Below are 13480 nucleotides of genomic sequence, written 5' to 3'. Positions count from 1 at the left end.
CTAAAGGTTTCCAGTTGGAAATTGCTGCATGCCAATAAATCTTTTTGCTGGCACCCTGTCCAACTGATGTCTTTCCAATGGAAAATTCTAACTGTAATTTCCATTGTTCGCGTCCCAAAATAAATAATTTACCCCCCCAAAAAAATGAAATATTCATGAGATATGAAAGTGTTCTGTATTTACAAATAAGACTTTTAATACAAATACTATTATAAAAACTACAATGCTCAATGCTGTTCCAGATTTATTTTCTTCCTTTTTCAAGTTTGATCCCTTAATTCTATGCATTCACATTTAATATGATGATGTTTATTAGAATGTAAAAGTACATATCTCACGTCCCTATTTCTTCAGAGGAGAAAAAAAATCACAAATGCATGCAGTCGTTTAAATGTGCTTTGTATCTTAGATTGGACTGTATTAGTTCAAATACAACTACATTCCATAATTTCCATTTGTCTAGACTTAGTAAATATGTTTGGTATATAAGGATCTTTGTGCTGCCTATATGGAGTCACTCTCAGTTGGGATTCATGAAATAAATTTAGTAGTTTTTAACTGGGAATGTTATGCTTGAGACAAGATTGTTCCCATAGAGAAAGAATAATTTTGAGACACTGAATTGTTAAGTGTTCTGTTTCTCCTGTGTGACTTCCTCAGGAGAGAATCCCTTTTCCTGAAAGCAGCAGGTTAATTTTGGTTTAAAGAAGAACAAAAAAGTAGTGAATAGCTTCATTAGTGCTCTGCATAATCTTTTTCTTGCGTTTTGTTTTGCAAAGCACCTAAAATGTTAAAAAATTATCACATCTGATTTGAAAGAATTATGTTGCATTTAAGCTTGTTGTATTATTTCTTTTATGGGATTCAGATCCTGAGTGTTCTTCTTCCTCATTTCCTGGAGAACTTGCATATTTACCTCTGCTCTTCAGAGCTTATAATTACTGTTCTGTGGCTCACAAGAGAGTTGCTTTCCATGTCAGTGGACTGGTTTTGTTGATGGTATACACAGATGCCTCCAGACTCTGTGCTGTGATGTTGAAGTGAGCTGGATGGTGCTCTCCTGCACAGGTTTGTTAATGAAGTGGATGGTTTTTTATTCTATGGCCTCTTGTACGACAATATGTGAAAGTACCATCTGCTTCACCATCACAGCTTCCACACCAGGGCTCACTTAAGAAAGTATAAGCTTGGCGTTTTTATCTCTGTTTGTATAAGTATCCTTGTACACAAGTACAAATGTGCTGTGGGAGTTAATGTGTTTGGATAATAGTCCCTAATGATAGGTTGTACTGTCTCGAGTCACCTGCTGGGCAATCCAGAAATGAGCTGAGCAGAGGCTTGATGTGGTTTTTGGAACTTGTTGCCTCAGATTAAATTTGTAGTTTGCTAGTAAGAAGAGTTCAGGCAGTTTTACCTGAGGCCTCTCTGACTGTGGAAGTGTCTGTTAGTTGTGCATGGTTTAGATTTTCATGTTCTTGAATAGTGTAATGGTTGGTTGTGGAAAAATGTAGAGAAAATGTTCAGCTCACGCTGAGTAGAAATGCCTAGTTCAGAGGAGAGAGCTTGTTCCTGCTGGAGAGAAAAGTGGTCATGAAATTAAGTGCTCCTGGACCTAATTTCAGGATAATTTATTTTGCTTGACTGTCTCACAGAAATATTTAACATAGATTACTTTCTTAATTTGTTATTGACCCAGTGTGTGAGCTAGCAGCTTTACCCATGGATAGGGAAAGGAATGGTGGTAGGAAAGAGGACTGTTACATCATAGCTTTAAATATTAGGATTGCTGTAGTATATAGATGCTGGATCATCACTAAAGCTGTGGTAATCTGGACTTGTGGCCTGCTGATACAAGGTGGTATTCTAGAAGAGTGTTGTCTGTTTAGTGCCTTTACTGTTTTTTGAATAAATAACCTACTATATTGAAGTAGTTATCTGAAGATTGCTTGTATTAAAGCATGTATCTGCTCCTAAAAATAGTTTTATTTGATTCTTAAATCTGTGTTTAACACTATGGTTATATTTTCATCTTTAAATGTGGTGTTTATGATGCAGCAGCACTGTATTATTATTGTTATTGTGTTTATTATGCAAATATGTCCCTTTCTCCCATAACAGAGGGAAAAAAAATTAATTGCATTAATTAATAAACAACTAGGGACCTGTATACTTTGCAGATAAATTTTTACTTTGTATTCTCTGTTTAGGGAACACAAATTGCTCTGAAGAGTTTAAGATTGTGTGAAAAAGATGTTTCCTTTAAAAGACTCTGTGATGGGTGCCTCCACCTTCTTTGCCTCAGCTCTACCACATGATGTTTGTGGAAGTAATGGTCTTCCTCTAACACCTAACTCCATAAAAATTTTGGGGAGATTTCAAATCCTTAAAACAATCACTCATCCCAGGCTTTGCCAGTACGTTGACATTACCAGAGGTAAACATGGTGAGTATCTGTTTAATAAGCAAATTTTATGTATGGTTACAGAGTTATATTTTTGTGACAATATATTGTAAGGTGACTGAGGAGCATACTGTCTTCATAGCACCACAGAGTGGCTGGGTTTCAGTCTTAAAATTACTGTATACCTTTGCTGTGACTGGCAGCATTGGTGCTTCTGTTTCATCTCTGTAGAGTCAAGGTAGAGGATTGTTGTTTGTCCTGTTCTGTTGTGTGTTACACTAACTGATGAAAGCTAAGTACTTTCTTCCTTTTATACCTCTCTAAAATTCTTATACTCAGTTGCTGTTCCATGTCTTTGTGTGGGACATGGAAATATGTGTATTTTTGATGCTGCACTCCTACACCCATGCTGTAATCTTACGACCATTTTCATGGAATGGTTGGGTTTTTTGTATTTGATTTTCATCTATTCATGTTGTCTCGGTCATCTTGTGTTTTGGCTGCAAGCTTCCAGTATTCTTTTTTTTTCTATCTCTTTAAGATTTCTCCCACTAATGGTTATTTTATTTTAGTACAGCTATTTTTTGTCAGTAACTGTTATCACACTTATTGTTAGCTCAAATAAAGCTTCAGTTTTTTTCTGCTCTAGATGATCTTATTCTGTTGCAAGCTCAGCAGGACTACAGCACTTAATTTCCACAAAAAGGCGGCAACACCTGTGAAAATTTAAGTGATTGCCACCTTTAACTTTTAAATCAGCAATGTTCCCATATAAAAGCACATTGTCTGTATTTGATTAGCTACAGGGTCTCATAAAGTAGAACAAGTAATTTTTGTCCCCTTTAGAATGCAGTATGATAGAATGTTTAAGATTTTTAGAAGATTAGGATATTGCCAGCTCCAAACACTGAAGTATTCTGTGGGGTAGGGAGTTCTTTATGCATTTTTCTTTGCTCTCAAACATGTGAATTTTTCATTTATGCAGTCAGGAGATCTATAAAGTTTAATCACTTTGCTTTTGCTAGTACCTCTTGAAAGAGAAACTGGGATTTTCTTACAGTACTGTTTAGGATGAAAGGTTAGGAAGCATTAACTAACATAACATTTAATAAATCAAAAATAACTAGAAAACCGTGACCTTTTTGACAACAAAGAGTAAAATTAAGATTTTGTGTGTATAAATATGAAGGAAAAAATACTCTCTGATAATTGAAGTAATTTGATGGATAGCAAATAAAATGTCTAATCATGAAATCAGGAGACTGTTCCTAATGGTTAGAATAGCAGCTAATAGATTTCAAATAATATGGCAAATTTGGTGGCAAATGTTCTCATTCTTATACTAACAGAACTTTCAATTTGACAGTTCTCTGCATAATGATTTAATGTTTGTGGGGATTTTTTTTTGCAAATATCAATTTCTATTCTTACAGAGGAACATGAGAGCAGACTAGGAAAACAGTGCAAAAAAAAATAAATTACATGTATGCATCCCCCCCAAAGACCCTCAAAGGGGAAATATAAAAAAAAAAAAAAAACACATTCAAATGTTGGGTTTTTTTTTTTTGTAAAATTGAACGACTTTTAAATCTTTCCTAGCATTGTAGGAAGCAGTCTCAGAATTTTTTCCTCCAAAGAAAGCATAAATGGTCCTTTGATTTTAAAAAGGAAGAAACAATTGAGTTACAAGCATTCCCGCTTTAATGTGATGACAGGTGTTCCTCAGTTTTCTATTTTTATCTAACTCTAACAGTCATCTTACAAAAATGTGTGAGTTAGTTTAGTTGTTTTGATTTTGAATCTGTACCTTGACTACTGGCTCATCTGTGAGTAGCAGAAGCAGCAAAGCCTAGCTACTTTAGGAGTCTTCTCACACCCCCATGTAACATTTTATACCTTTGTCTTTTCCTGCTGCATGATTGTTGTCTTCAGTGCAACGATAGCTTTGGGTTTTCCTCTGTATTCAGAGCCAGCCCATCAGTCTTCAGAACATGGGGGACCCCTGCAAGGGCTATAGGTATTTGTTAGGCAAGAGGTGCTGGAGCTTGTTGGCTCATCAGGACTGAAACTCCTGTGCTCAGCCTGAGTCCCTTTTCTCAAAGCTGGTGTTACTTTGAGTCTCTTTTGTCAACCCAGCTGCATATTTCTGCGAATTTATAGATGCTTATTTTGAGACCTCTATTCTTTAGTCAAATCTGATTGACACTGGCTGAGGACTTCAACATTTGTTAGGAGATTACTAGATGGATGGATTGACAGTGCTTCACATGAGGAAATTAGAAAGATAATCTACTGTATCTCATAAACAAAAAATAGTGGTGTTATCCATAAATTGTACTTCTTTAACATTTAATTATGTGTAATTTTCCGTACAGTGTATGTCAAAATTCTTTAACATCTGCCATATAGGTATAGTGTGAAGTCTATACTCCCAGGATCTCATCTGGATTCCAGTCCTGCTATACATCATTTTTTTTTTCTTTTTTTTCCCTCCTATTAGAGAGACTGGTTGTGGCGGCTGAACACTGTGAAAAGAGTCTGGAAGATTTGCTACGTGAAAGAAAGCCTGTCAGGTAAGATGTCAAGCTAATTCAAATCCACTCATCATCATTTCACATATCATCTGTGGGAAAGTCCTGGACAAATTTTTTAACTTTTACTGGATTATATAAATTTTACTCGGTTAAAATTTAACCTAAAGAAATTGTTTATCAGATGAAATATGTGCCTGAAGAGGGAGTACTCATTTCCATGCAATTCTAAAAGCCAGAAGAGTTACAGGGAACTTGCTTATAAATTAAATACTTTGTAACTCGTAAAATCCTGTCTGTCATTGTGATAGTAGCTTTGGGTTTTCCTTTTAAAAATAAAACCAGGCCTATGACAGGATAAGGAACTTTCTAAGAATTAATTTGAAGATTAAGTCTGCCGGATCATGAAATACAACTTTCACTAGAATGGACAGAACTTGGTGTGTGTTTTTTATATGCAGAAATCTATTAATTTATCAACTAGAAAGTGAACAAGATGCCAGGGTGCTAATAAGTGATTTGAATTTGAGTTTATGTAGTCACTTCAGCAACACTTTGGTCAAAACCAAGTGCAAAGGCTGGATGTCAGGACTATTTGCTTAAATACTAGGATATATGGAGTAGTTGAGCTGTATCTTTAACAAAACAAACAGAAATCCAAAAATCCCTGTCAGGCTTGTTGCACAAAGTGTTAACTGTCTTTTTAAAATCTTTCACTATTACCTTTGAAGTAAAGAAGTGGTATGTATGTAACACAGAAGATGTGAAGAGTGGAAGGAGAATAACATTATTTTTTTTCGGGAAAGCTAGGCATTGTGTGCTAACTGGTTATTTCAGAACACAGAAAATATATAAATATAAAACACATTTAGAAAAATCCAGAGTCTCCTCATTCTACCTTTTGAAGTTTATAGCTTAAGTTAGATTTCATCTCTCTTCATATTTATGCAAATGTAGAGATGATAATTAATCAGTAGAATAATTGACAATTTTTTCCTGGTTAACATGAGGCATTTCAAGTGGGCTGTGTTTGATGAGGTACTATGCTTCTGTGACTTCCTGTGACTCATCCCAAATTAGGTTTGTATAAAGGGAGTAATACTGGATCTGTAGCTGTTTGAGTCTTGCAGCCCCTAAATAGGATGCTAACAATGTCTGGCAGAGATCTATCTAAATGAAAAATGCCCTGTGTTTGTGTTAGCATTTTATACGCTTAAGCTTGTATAGCAGTGTGTGTTGCAGAGGACTATAGCTTGAGGAATGTTAAGGAACTATGGTTTCCATTTTTTCTTGAGATAGAGAGGTAGTTAGGTGTAAAGGGTTTTTCATGTGTGATGTGTGTGTGTATATATATATATATATCTTATAGTTCTTCACACAGTTTTGCATCAGGTTCCTATTGTGCAAAGTTCCAGAAATAATTAAAGCATCAGAAACCTTTTTCTTTCCTTTTTCGTTTAGTTCTCACACTATTGTTTGAACATGTGTGTTGGTGTTAGATGAGGAGCAGCCCAGACTGCCTGCTGTCTCATGACTGTTTTTGAAAAAGCATGCATGTAGCTCTTTCAATTTGGTTCAAATTCCTTGATACAGTATGCTTAAGTAGGTTCTCTGGCAAAACTTTCTCAAATAACAGTGGTCTGTATGTACCTCCATTATGCCCCTCTATACTTGCATGTGTTTTGTGGCATCCAGAAAGGTTTTTGAGATTTTTTTGGATAGTTTGGTAAGGTATGTGACTTTGGATTTTGGCATGCTGAAAGAAGTTACTTAGTTTGTGACAGTTACCTCAGCTCTTTGGGCTGTGGCTCTGTTGAGAGTAATTGCATAAAGCCTGGCTTTATTTCTTCCCTCTTGTCATGAGAAAGTTTTTACTGAAGTAAGTTATTCTATTATCTGATCTTTCTTCTAATGAGCCAATTGAGATTTCTTCTGGAAGTTATAACACCTAAGGTATAGGGCTAAAATATAGCCTGTATGTATATCCATAGCTTTAAGAGACATTAGTGACTCATCTGCTGAAAATTGCAGCTTTTGCAGTAGTAGCTAAAAAGATAAATTATGTTCACTTCAAATGAAGTTTCTTGCAAGACTGATGTTTTCCTTCTATTTTTTTTTTAATGAAAACAGAATTTTTTGATTCTTGTATGAGACCTAGAAATTTCCAGAAATAACTTGGATGGACCATTTCCCAGTTATTAGTTATGTGATCTGTCTATATCAATTACCTTTGGAGGGAAGTCTTTAGCTTTTTTTATGTGTTCTGATTCTATTGGTCACTGGTAGCATAGCTGATAATGCATCCAGAGTTGATGCATATGCTATTGCAATTAATTTTATAAACTGTTTATGGAATGTGAGAAACTGCTTTTCTTGATTAATTTTCCTTACACTTGCCAGTATCCTAAGTCCTTTGCACCTGTACCACAAGCTGATGTAAAATCAGCAGGAAATCTTCTATTATGTTAGTGCTGAAGTTTAAGACATTACATTATGGACTGTCTGTCTTTCTATGCATATTGGAAAACAGGCCATACAGTTGTTTGGTAGTTATTTGCAGTTAGTCTTTGCTGAAGTCATGCATCAAGTAGGCAGACATTCCTTAATATATGAATTATACTTTAAAAAAAAAAGTAGGGAAGTTCTTTCTTCAGTTAACCTCAGACTTTCCCCAGGTTTTCTAATTCTGATGAATCAGTTGCACATAGGAGCCAAATACTGGAAATTAGACCTCTACTTTACCTGCTTTGTCACAATGCAGAGTCATTTTACTGAGGTTATCACCAAAAATTTTCTAGGAGCTGGACTTGTGTTATATTCAGGAATTCATTCATTCATTACTTAACAATAATGTGTAAGCAGTCCCCAGGCATTGCAGAGATGGTTTGTCATTGTCCTCAAAGTTAACATGCTTAACTTCACTTTCAAAGATTAATGCACGTAAGTGTTTGGTAATTTACGGCCATATTATTTTCTGGTTTGAGTTTTGCATATTTGGGATCCTGGATTAAGCCTCTGCTGCTGTTAAAACTCTTATCAGGTAAATTTCAAGAACTCTCAAGGGATGAAATGAGTGTCAGCTCTTGCAATTCTTACCACACATAACAAGATACAGGAAAGGAATTTAATATAGCTCTTCTTTGTGTTTCAGGGGATAGCCACGTGGACATTGTACCTACAATTAACGCTTCTAAAAGTGACATTAATCCCAATTTTCTGTACTGTGCTTCCATAGGGCATCACAGTAACAGCAGGAGAGCTCTTTTGGACTTGTGTGCCACGGGAAACTCAGGCTGCAAACATGGATAAAAGTTTTAGGGTAGGATAAAAATTTTAGGCATTGATAACCCATTTTTCACCAGACTACTGTCCATTGTTCTCTGTGTGAGAGGTTGTAGTCTGGGTCGTTGTTTCCTGTTTGTTCAATCTCAGTTTAGTGTCCTGTTTGTTGTTGCGCTCAATCAGAGAAAGTATGCACTTAATTTTAGTTTATAACAGTCATGTTAGTGCAAAATCAGCTCTCTGAAGTATGTTCAGGAGTGAGTTAAATATTTAAAGAGCCATGAATTTATGTATATAGTCACACAAAAATAGTAAATACCTGATTTAAGATCATAATAGTTTACTGCTGTTCAGAGATTTGAAAATGTGCCTCAGTCTGACTGGCTTCCTCCGTGTCTTCTTGCACAAGCAAGGATTTTTGTCTTGTGAATGAATTGAAAATAAGTCACAAAAAATTATGGTGGGTAGACATTTTGTACTTTAACAGTCTCACTAAGGGTAGTGATAGTCAAAATTTAACTAGCTCTTCAAAGTTGCTAGTTATTGGAGCATTGTTGATGCCAAAGAGCAGAATGTAGGATGTACATTTATCTTTAAGGTTCTCCATCTTTTAAACATGTTTCTAACTACTCCTTTGAGATACTTTTTCCAGACAGTGTTAAAGGAGTTATTTTCTCTGCTCCTGTGCTGTTATAATAGGAGTTGTGAGCATTTCCTTTTCTGTCATGCTTGAAGTGTATTTCTTCTTTGAAGAAGTTGGTCTGCACTTGTGTTCATAATAATAAAAATGCCAGCAAATACTGACATTTAGCAGACTTTTGGCACCTACAGTAGAGTTTCTGGATTGGTCTTTAATTTGTGGCTTGGACAGTCTAAGTCTGTTCCTTTCTTCAATAAAATATAGTTGTCATATGTTTTGAAAGTCATGGTATTGAAAAATTACTAGTGAACCATCAGAGATACAAGGTATAGTTTGTTATACATGGAACATTTGATGGGAAGCAGACTATGTCTGCAGCTGTTTACTAGTTTGGAGAAAACATGATCTGACTGATTCGGATGAGTACGTTTTATTGGCTGTATTAAACAGTTGTCTTCATTGATTGGACTAGATTTCTTTATGCCATCGTTGCTGTTAGTGTCCTTTTGGCAAACTTGAAGTGAAACTGAAGAAATTAGATGGGGAGGAAAAGCGATTTCTGAGTAGCCAGGCGTTCTTCAAAAATATTGTAAAACAGGTGCAAGTCATCAAAAGGCTGAAGGTTTTACATGATTTGCCTTGAAGAGCTGCATATGAGCAGAGTTTCATAGGTTGAGTATATTCTGCTTTGAATCAAGTCTGTGTTGGAATTTCACATGAGAAGTCCATATGTCACAATGAGGCTGCATTTGGCAAGGATAAATTATGTAATAGTAAGATGAAGTAGCATTAATAAACAAACTTAAAATTATTTTTTTTCCTAAGCATGTGTGAGATTCTATAGTTAGGGCATTTAGTGTCTGTAGACTTTTCCTTTAGCTTCTTGATAATGCTTTAGTTCCAAATCTATGATGAAACATTATACATTAGTCCAGGCTTGTTTATATATTGTCCAATTGTGCTTTTCTTCATGTAGAAGTATAGTTTTATTTTTGTAAGTAATTCTTATTCTGACTGCAAATCTTTCTGTAGCATTCCTTTTAGCATAGATTGTCTCCTGGGACTGCCTTTCCTCTCACAACAAGAAAACAACTGGCAGTTTTCTTGAGGTATTCAAGGTGGACATTGTTACTCTTGATGTTTGAGTGACTTTCTGGGTATGGAATCAGATTCTTTGCTTGTATAGTTGGCTGCAATGTTTGATAGCAGCACAAAGACATTTGTCCATGTCTTCCTTACCTGTGAAGTGTAACAGTGAGTGCATCCTTGTTTCTTAACTTTCTCTATTCCAGGAAAAAGCAAAAAGAGAAGAATCCTACTTTTTGAGATGGATAGTCTCTGCTTCTTGCTATTAAAATGTAGATACAATAGCTGTATACAATATAAAGTCTGGAGATGTGGAAGAGGTGTGTGATTGTTTCCTCTGTAGTTGCTTGTAGATACTTCATACAGATTCCATGCTAAAAGCAGTATTAAAGATCTTGAGCTGAAGATGAGTTATGCTGAGTTAATTGAATGCAAAAGTAGTGGAAAGTTTGGAGTCTACAGTTTTTAGTCAAAGAGGATGTTGAGTTTCTCTCAAACAGACCAAAACATCATCCTCAATAGGAGAGTGGCTTCATCCTGAAGAGATACTTGTGCAAGGAATCATGTAAGGAACATGTTAAAATTCCATTCTACATGAATGAGCAAATTAGTACTAATGAGCTAATGGCTGAAAACCCAAATGTCAAATTTGTGTTGTGCAAATCTTACTGGAGTTAAGGCACATTATTTATCCTAATATTGATTTATGATAGTTGTGTTTAGAATAAAAATTGCCTGTAGACTGTGAGAACAAGATATGGTTAGTATATGCTTATTCTAACTCAATACAGTATTTGACACTTTATCCTGATTTTAGAAAGCAAAAAAAAGGAAGAGCTAACACTCATTAGACTTGCTATACAGTGCATTGTTCTACAATGGGATTTTATTTTTAAAGTGCAAGTTCTTGCCTTTGGAACAACTGAACAATGTCTTCAGGAGAACATTTGTCACTAATTAGGGACAGCTAGTTTATTTAGATGCATTGATATGCTTAGAAACATCTCTGTCGTGGTTTGACATGTGGATGTTCTCTCCTTGGGTTTATAACTAGATAGATACCAGGGAATTGGAGTTTGCTGTGATAGAAGTGTTTAGAAGGCTGGAAGTTCAGGCTAGTTTTAAGGTTTAAAATGTTGACTTCATTCATTAGCAGCACACATTTTGCTAAAGGTTAGCTCATGCCTGTAATTAATTATCACTGTGTTCACAAAACAGAAAGTTTATAACACTTACTGCAAATTAGCTGTGAGTATACAATGCCATGGAGCTGATGCTGTACAGTCAACAGTGGCATCTATGGGCCATGGTGGTTCTTAGAAGCCCCTTGAAGCTTCAAGGTGGAAAGGCTTGAGAGCTCTTTGAGTGAAGCGTGGACTGGTCTTTCTTCTACTGTTATCTATGCTTGGTGCTTCTATGTAACCATGCACCAGCCCTTGCAAAGTGTGGTCTCTTGTGCTCCCAGCATTGCTCGTTTTGTGTTTTGCCAGTCATACTTCCTATGTATTTGGGAGTATGTCCTGCATATTTACAGTGCGTTGTGTTTCTCATGCCCTTTCCTCAGGCAATTTTTGTTGTGTGGATTTCTCCTACATGCAACTATAGTCATCTCTATTTCCCCCTTTGGTGGTGACATTTCTCATATCACATTTAATATTAATTGTATACTGATGGATAAATTTCTGCTTTGTAGTCAGGCATCTGCTTTGGCTACACGTAAGTTTATGGTTACCTCTCCAGATAGGTGTTTCCTCCCTGTTGTGATGACGTGTACTAGTTTATAGATCAAAGTGATGCACTTCCTAATGGCTTTTAGAATGTTAGTTGTTAGCTATGAAATTCCTAAAGCACCATTGCTTATTGGCCTAGTTGCAAAGTCTCTTTGATCACTTGCATTTGCAGACTGTTCTTCTCTCACAACTTTCCATTCTGTTTCACTTTTAAGTAGTGTCTGTACCATTGATACAGGGATACAGATTTTTTTGAGCTAAACACTAAAATGTACCTAGGTAGGCTTTTAACCTTAGATATTTAGATTTTTTTTTAAAAATTACATAATAGCCAAGTTGTTTGTTAATACTGTTGCAAAGTCTACTGATCTACAGAAAATTCCTGGCTTTAGGGCAGGATCTGTGCAGTGTTGCAAGGTTTGTTCATAGCTTAAAAAATTCTGTTGCAAATTTATGAAATGGGAAGAAGGGGTTTAATTAGGAATGTGTCTTGTTACTAATGCCTTATCTTCCTATAGAGGTGCCTGCAAGAATTAATAACAAAAAGTCAGTCCTGTCTGACTGCAAGGACAGCATTATTTATTGTTAGCCAGTCATGATTTCTAGAGTTGTGAGTTCAGTTCATACTGCCACACAGCTGCAACAATGTTAACTGCATTAATAACTACACTTCATTGTCAGCTTTTCTTTTAAAACTTTTCATTGATCAGGTTATTAATGAGGTTTTATTTTCTAGTGATTCTGAAACCTCATTTTTCTTCTGCTCTTGTAAGCAGATCTTGTAAGATCATAAACAGTTGGTACAAGTTAATTTCAGCTGTTTTGCTATTGTGGCATTTACAAAAATAATAATACACTGTCTTTGCTTTTCTTTATAGGGAAAAAAACATTTAGCACTGTGAAACCACTGTTACAATCTTCTGTATTTTGTGCATAGCATATTCTTGAAAGGAGAGAAGCTAATATGCAAACAAATTGTCTTAAGGAAAAAATGTGGATTAATTTTTTTATAAGAATTACTTTTGTGGATATTCCCCAATTCATTTTCAATGCATACATTTGTTATAAAACCAAGAACTATATACTATAGGAATGAAAGCCTCTGTTGAAAGACTCAACTGAAAGCACTGTTTACAAATAACATATGTATAGCTTTTCCCTGTTGTGAAAAATGTAGCTTTAAGCAAAAACTTTTTAGAAAGCTTCTTCTCAGTAATGATATATCAAATTCCTCTGCTTGCAGTAGAAGTTGAAGTATGTCAAGACATCTAGTCTTGTTATGGCATGGTTGCAGAGTTTTTCCTAAGAGCAAGTGTAGATTATGGCCCACACCCCATCAGAATTAAAACTTCAAAATGCTGCTGTTCTGGTGATGGTTTCTGAAGAAGTATTGCTATGACACTGATCTTTGTAGCAGATAATCCTCAGCTTTGGTAAAATCACGGTTGTCTTTATAAAGTAGATATAAGGTTACACCTTCCAGTTTATGAGTTCTGTCTGGATAAAGACAGCAGAGACAAGAGGAAATCCTTCTGTCATCCTGTTGAGCTAAGCCTGAATTGTATAGCAGTTCGGGTTGAAAAGAGGCTACTTTAGTATCTGAAAATAATGTACCTTGAGCATATGAACATTTGTTTTATGAAGAAGTGCTTCAAACATAGACTGTAGGGTGGCCCACTGTTTTTTCATGTGTATATGGCTGTGTATTACAAAAATGTTTTCCTTCTGGCCTTGGTGTGTAGAAGAAAGCTGCACTAAGTTAAGTGTAGCATAGTTAGGCAGTTTTGTTAATATTCCAACCCACTTCCTT

At 35.6% G+C, this 13480-nt stretch overlaps 1 protein-coding gene across 5 annotated transcripts in view; it reads left to right on the top strand.

Annotated features, from left to right (window-relative positions):
• TBCK (TBC1 domain containing kinase) overlaps window positions 1-13480 on the top strand; it is a 99770-nt gene that overhangs the window by 3722 nt on the left and 82568 nt on the right. For 4 of the 5 annotated variants that reach the window (XM_017833544.1, XM_017833542.1, XM_017833541.1 and 1 more), the window contains 2 exons: window positions 2208-2443; window positions 4902-4974. In XM_017833544.1, the coding sequence (XP_017689033.1) occupies window positions 2251-2443; window positions 4902-4974 (266 nt within the window). In that variant the 5' untranslated portion in view covers window positions 2208-2250. The remainder of the gene's footprint in view (window positions 1-2207; window positions 2444-4901; window positions 4975-13480) is intronic. The other variant, XM_017833545.1, reaches the window with a different exon arrangement.

The sequence above is a fragment of the Lepidothrix coronata genome, unplaced genomic scaffold (genome assembly GCF_001604755.1).
Source record: "Lepidothrix coronata isolate B3197 unplaced genomic scaffold, Lepidothrix_coronata-1.0 Scaffold215, whole genome shotgun sequence".
Lineage (NCBI taxonomy): Eukaryota > Metazoa > Chordata > Aves > Passeriformes > Pipridae > Lepidothrix > Lepidothrix coronata.
Note: the sequence above shows the minus strand (reverse complement) of the source record. Positions and strands in the feature narration are given on the sequence as shown.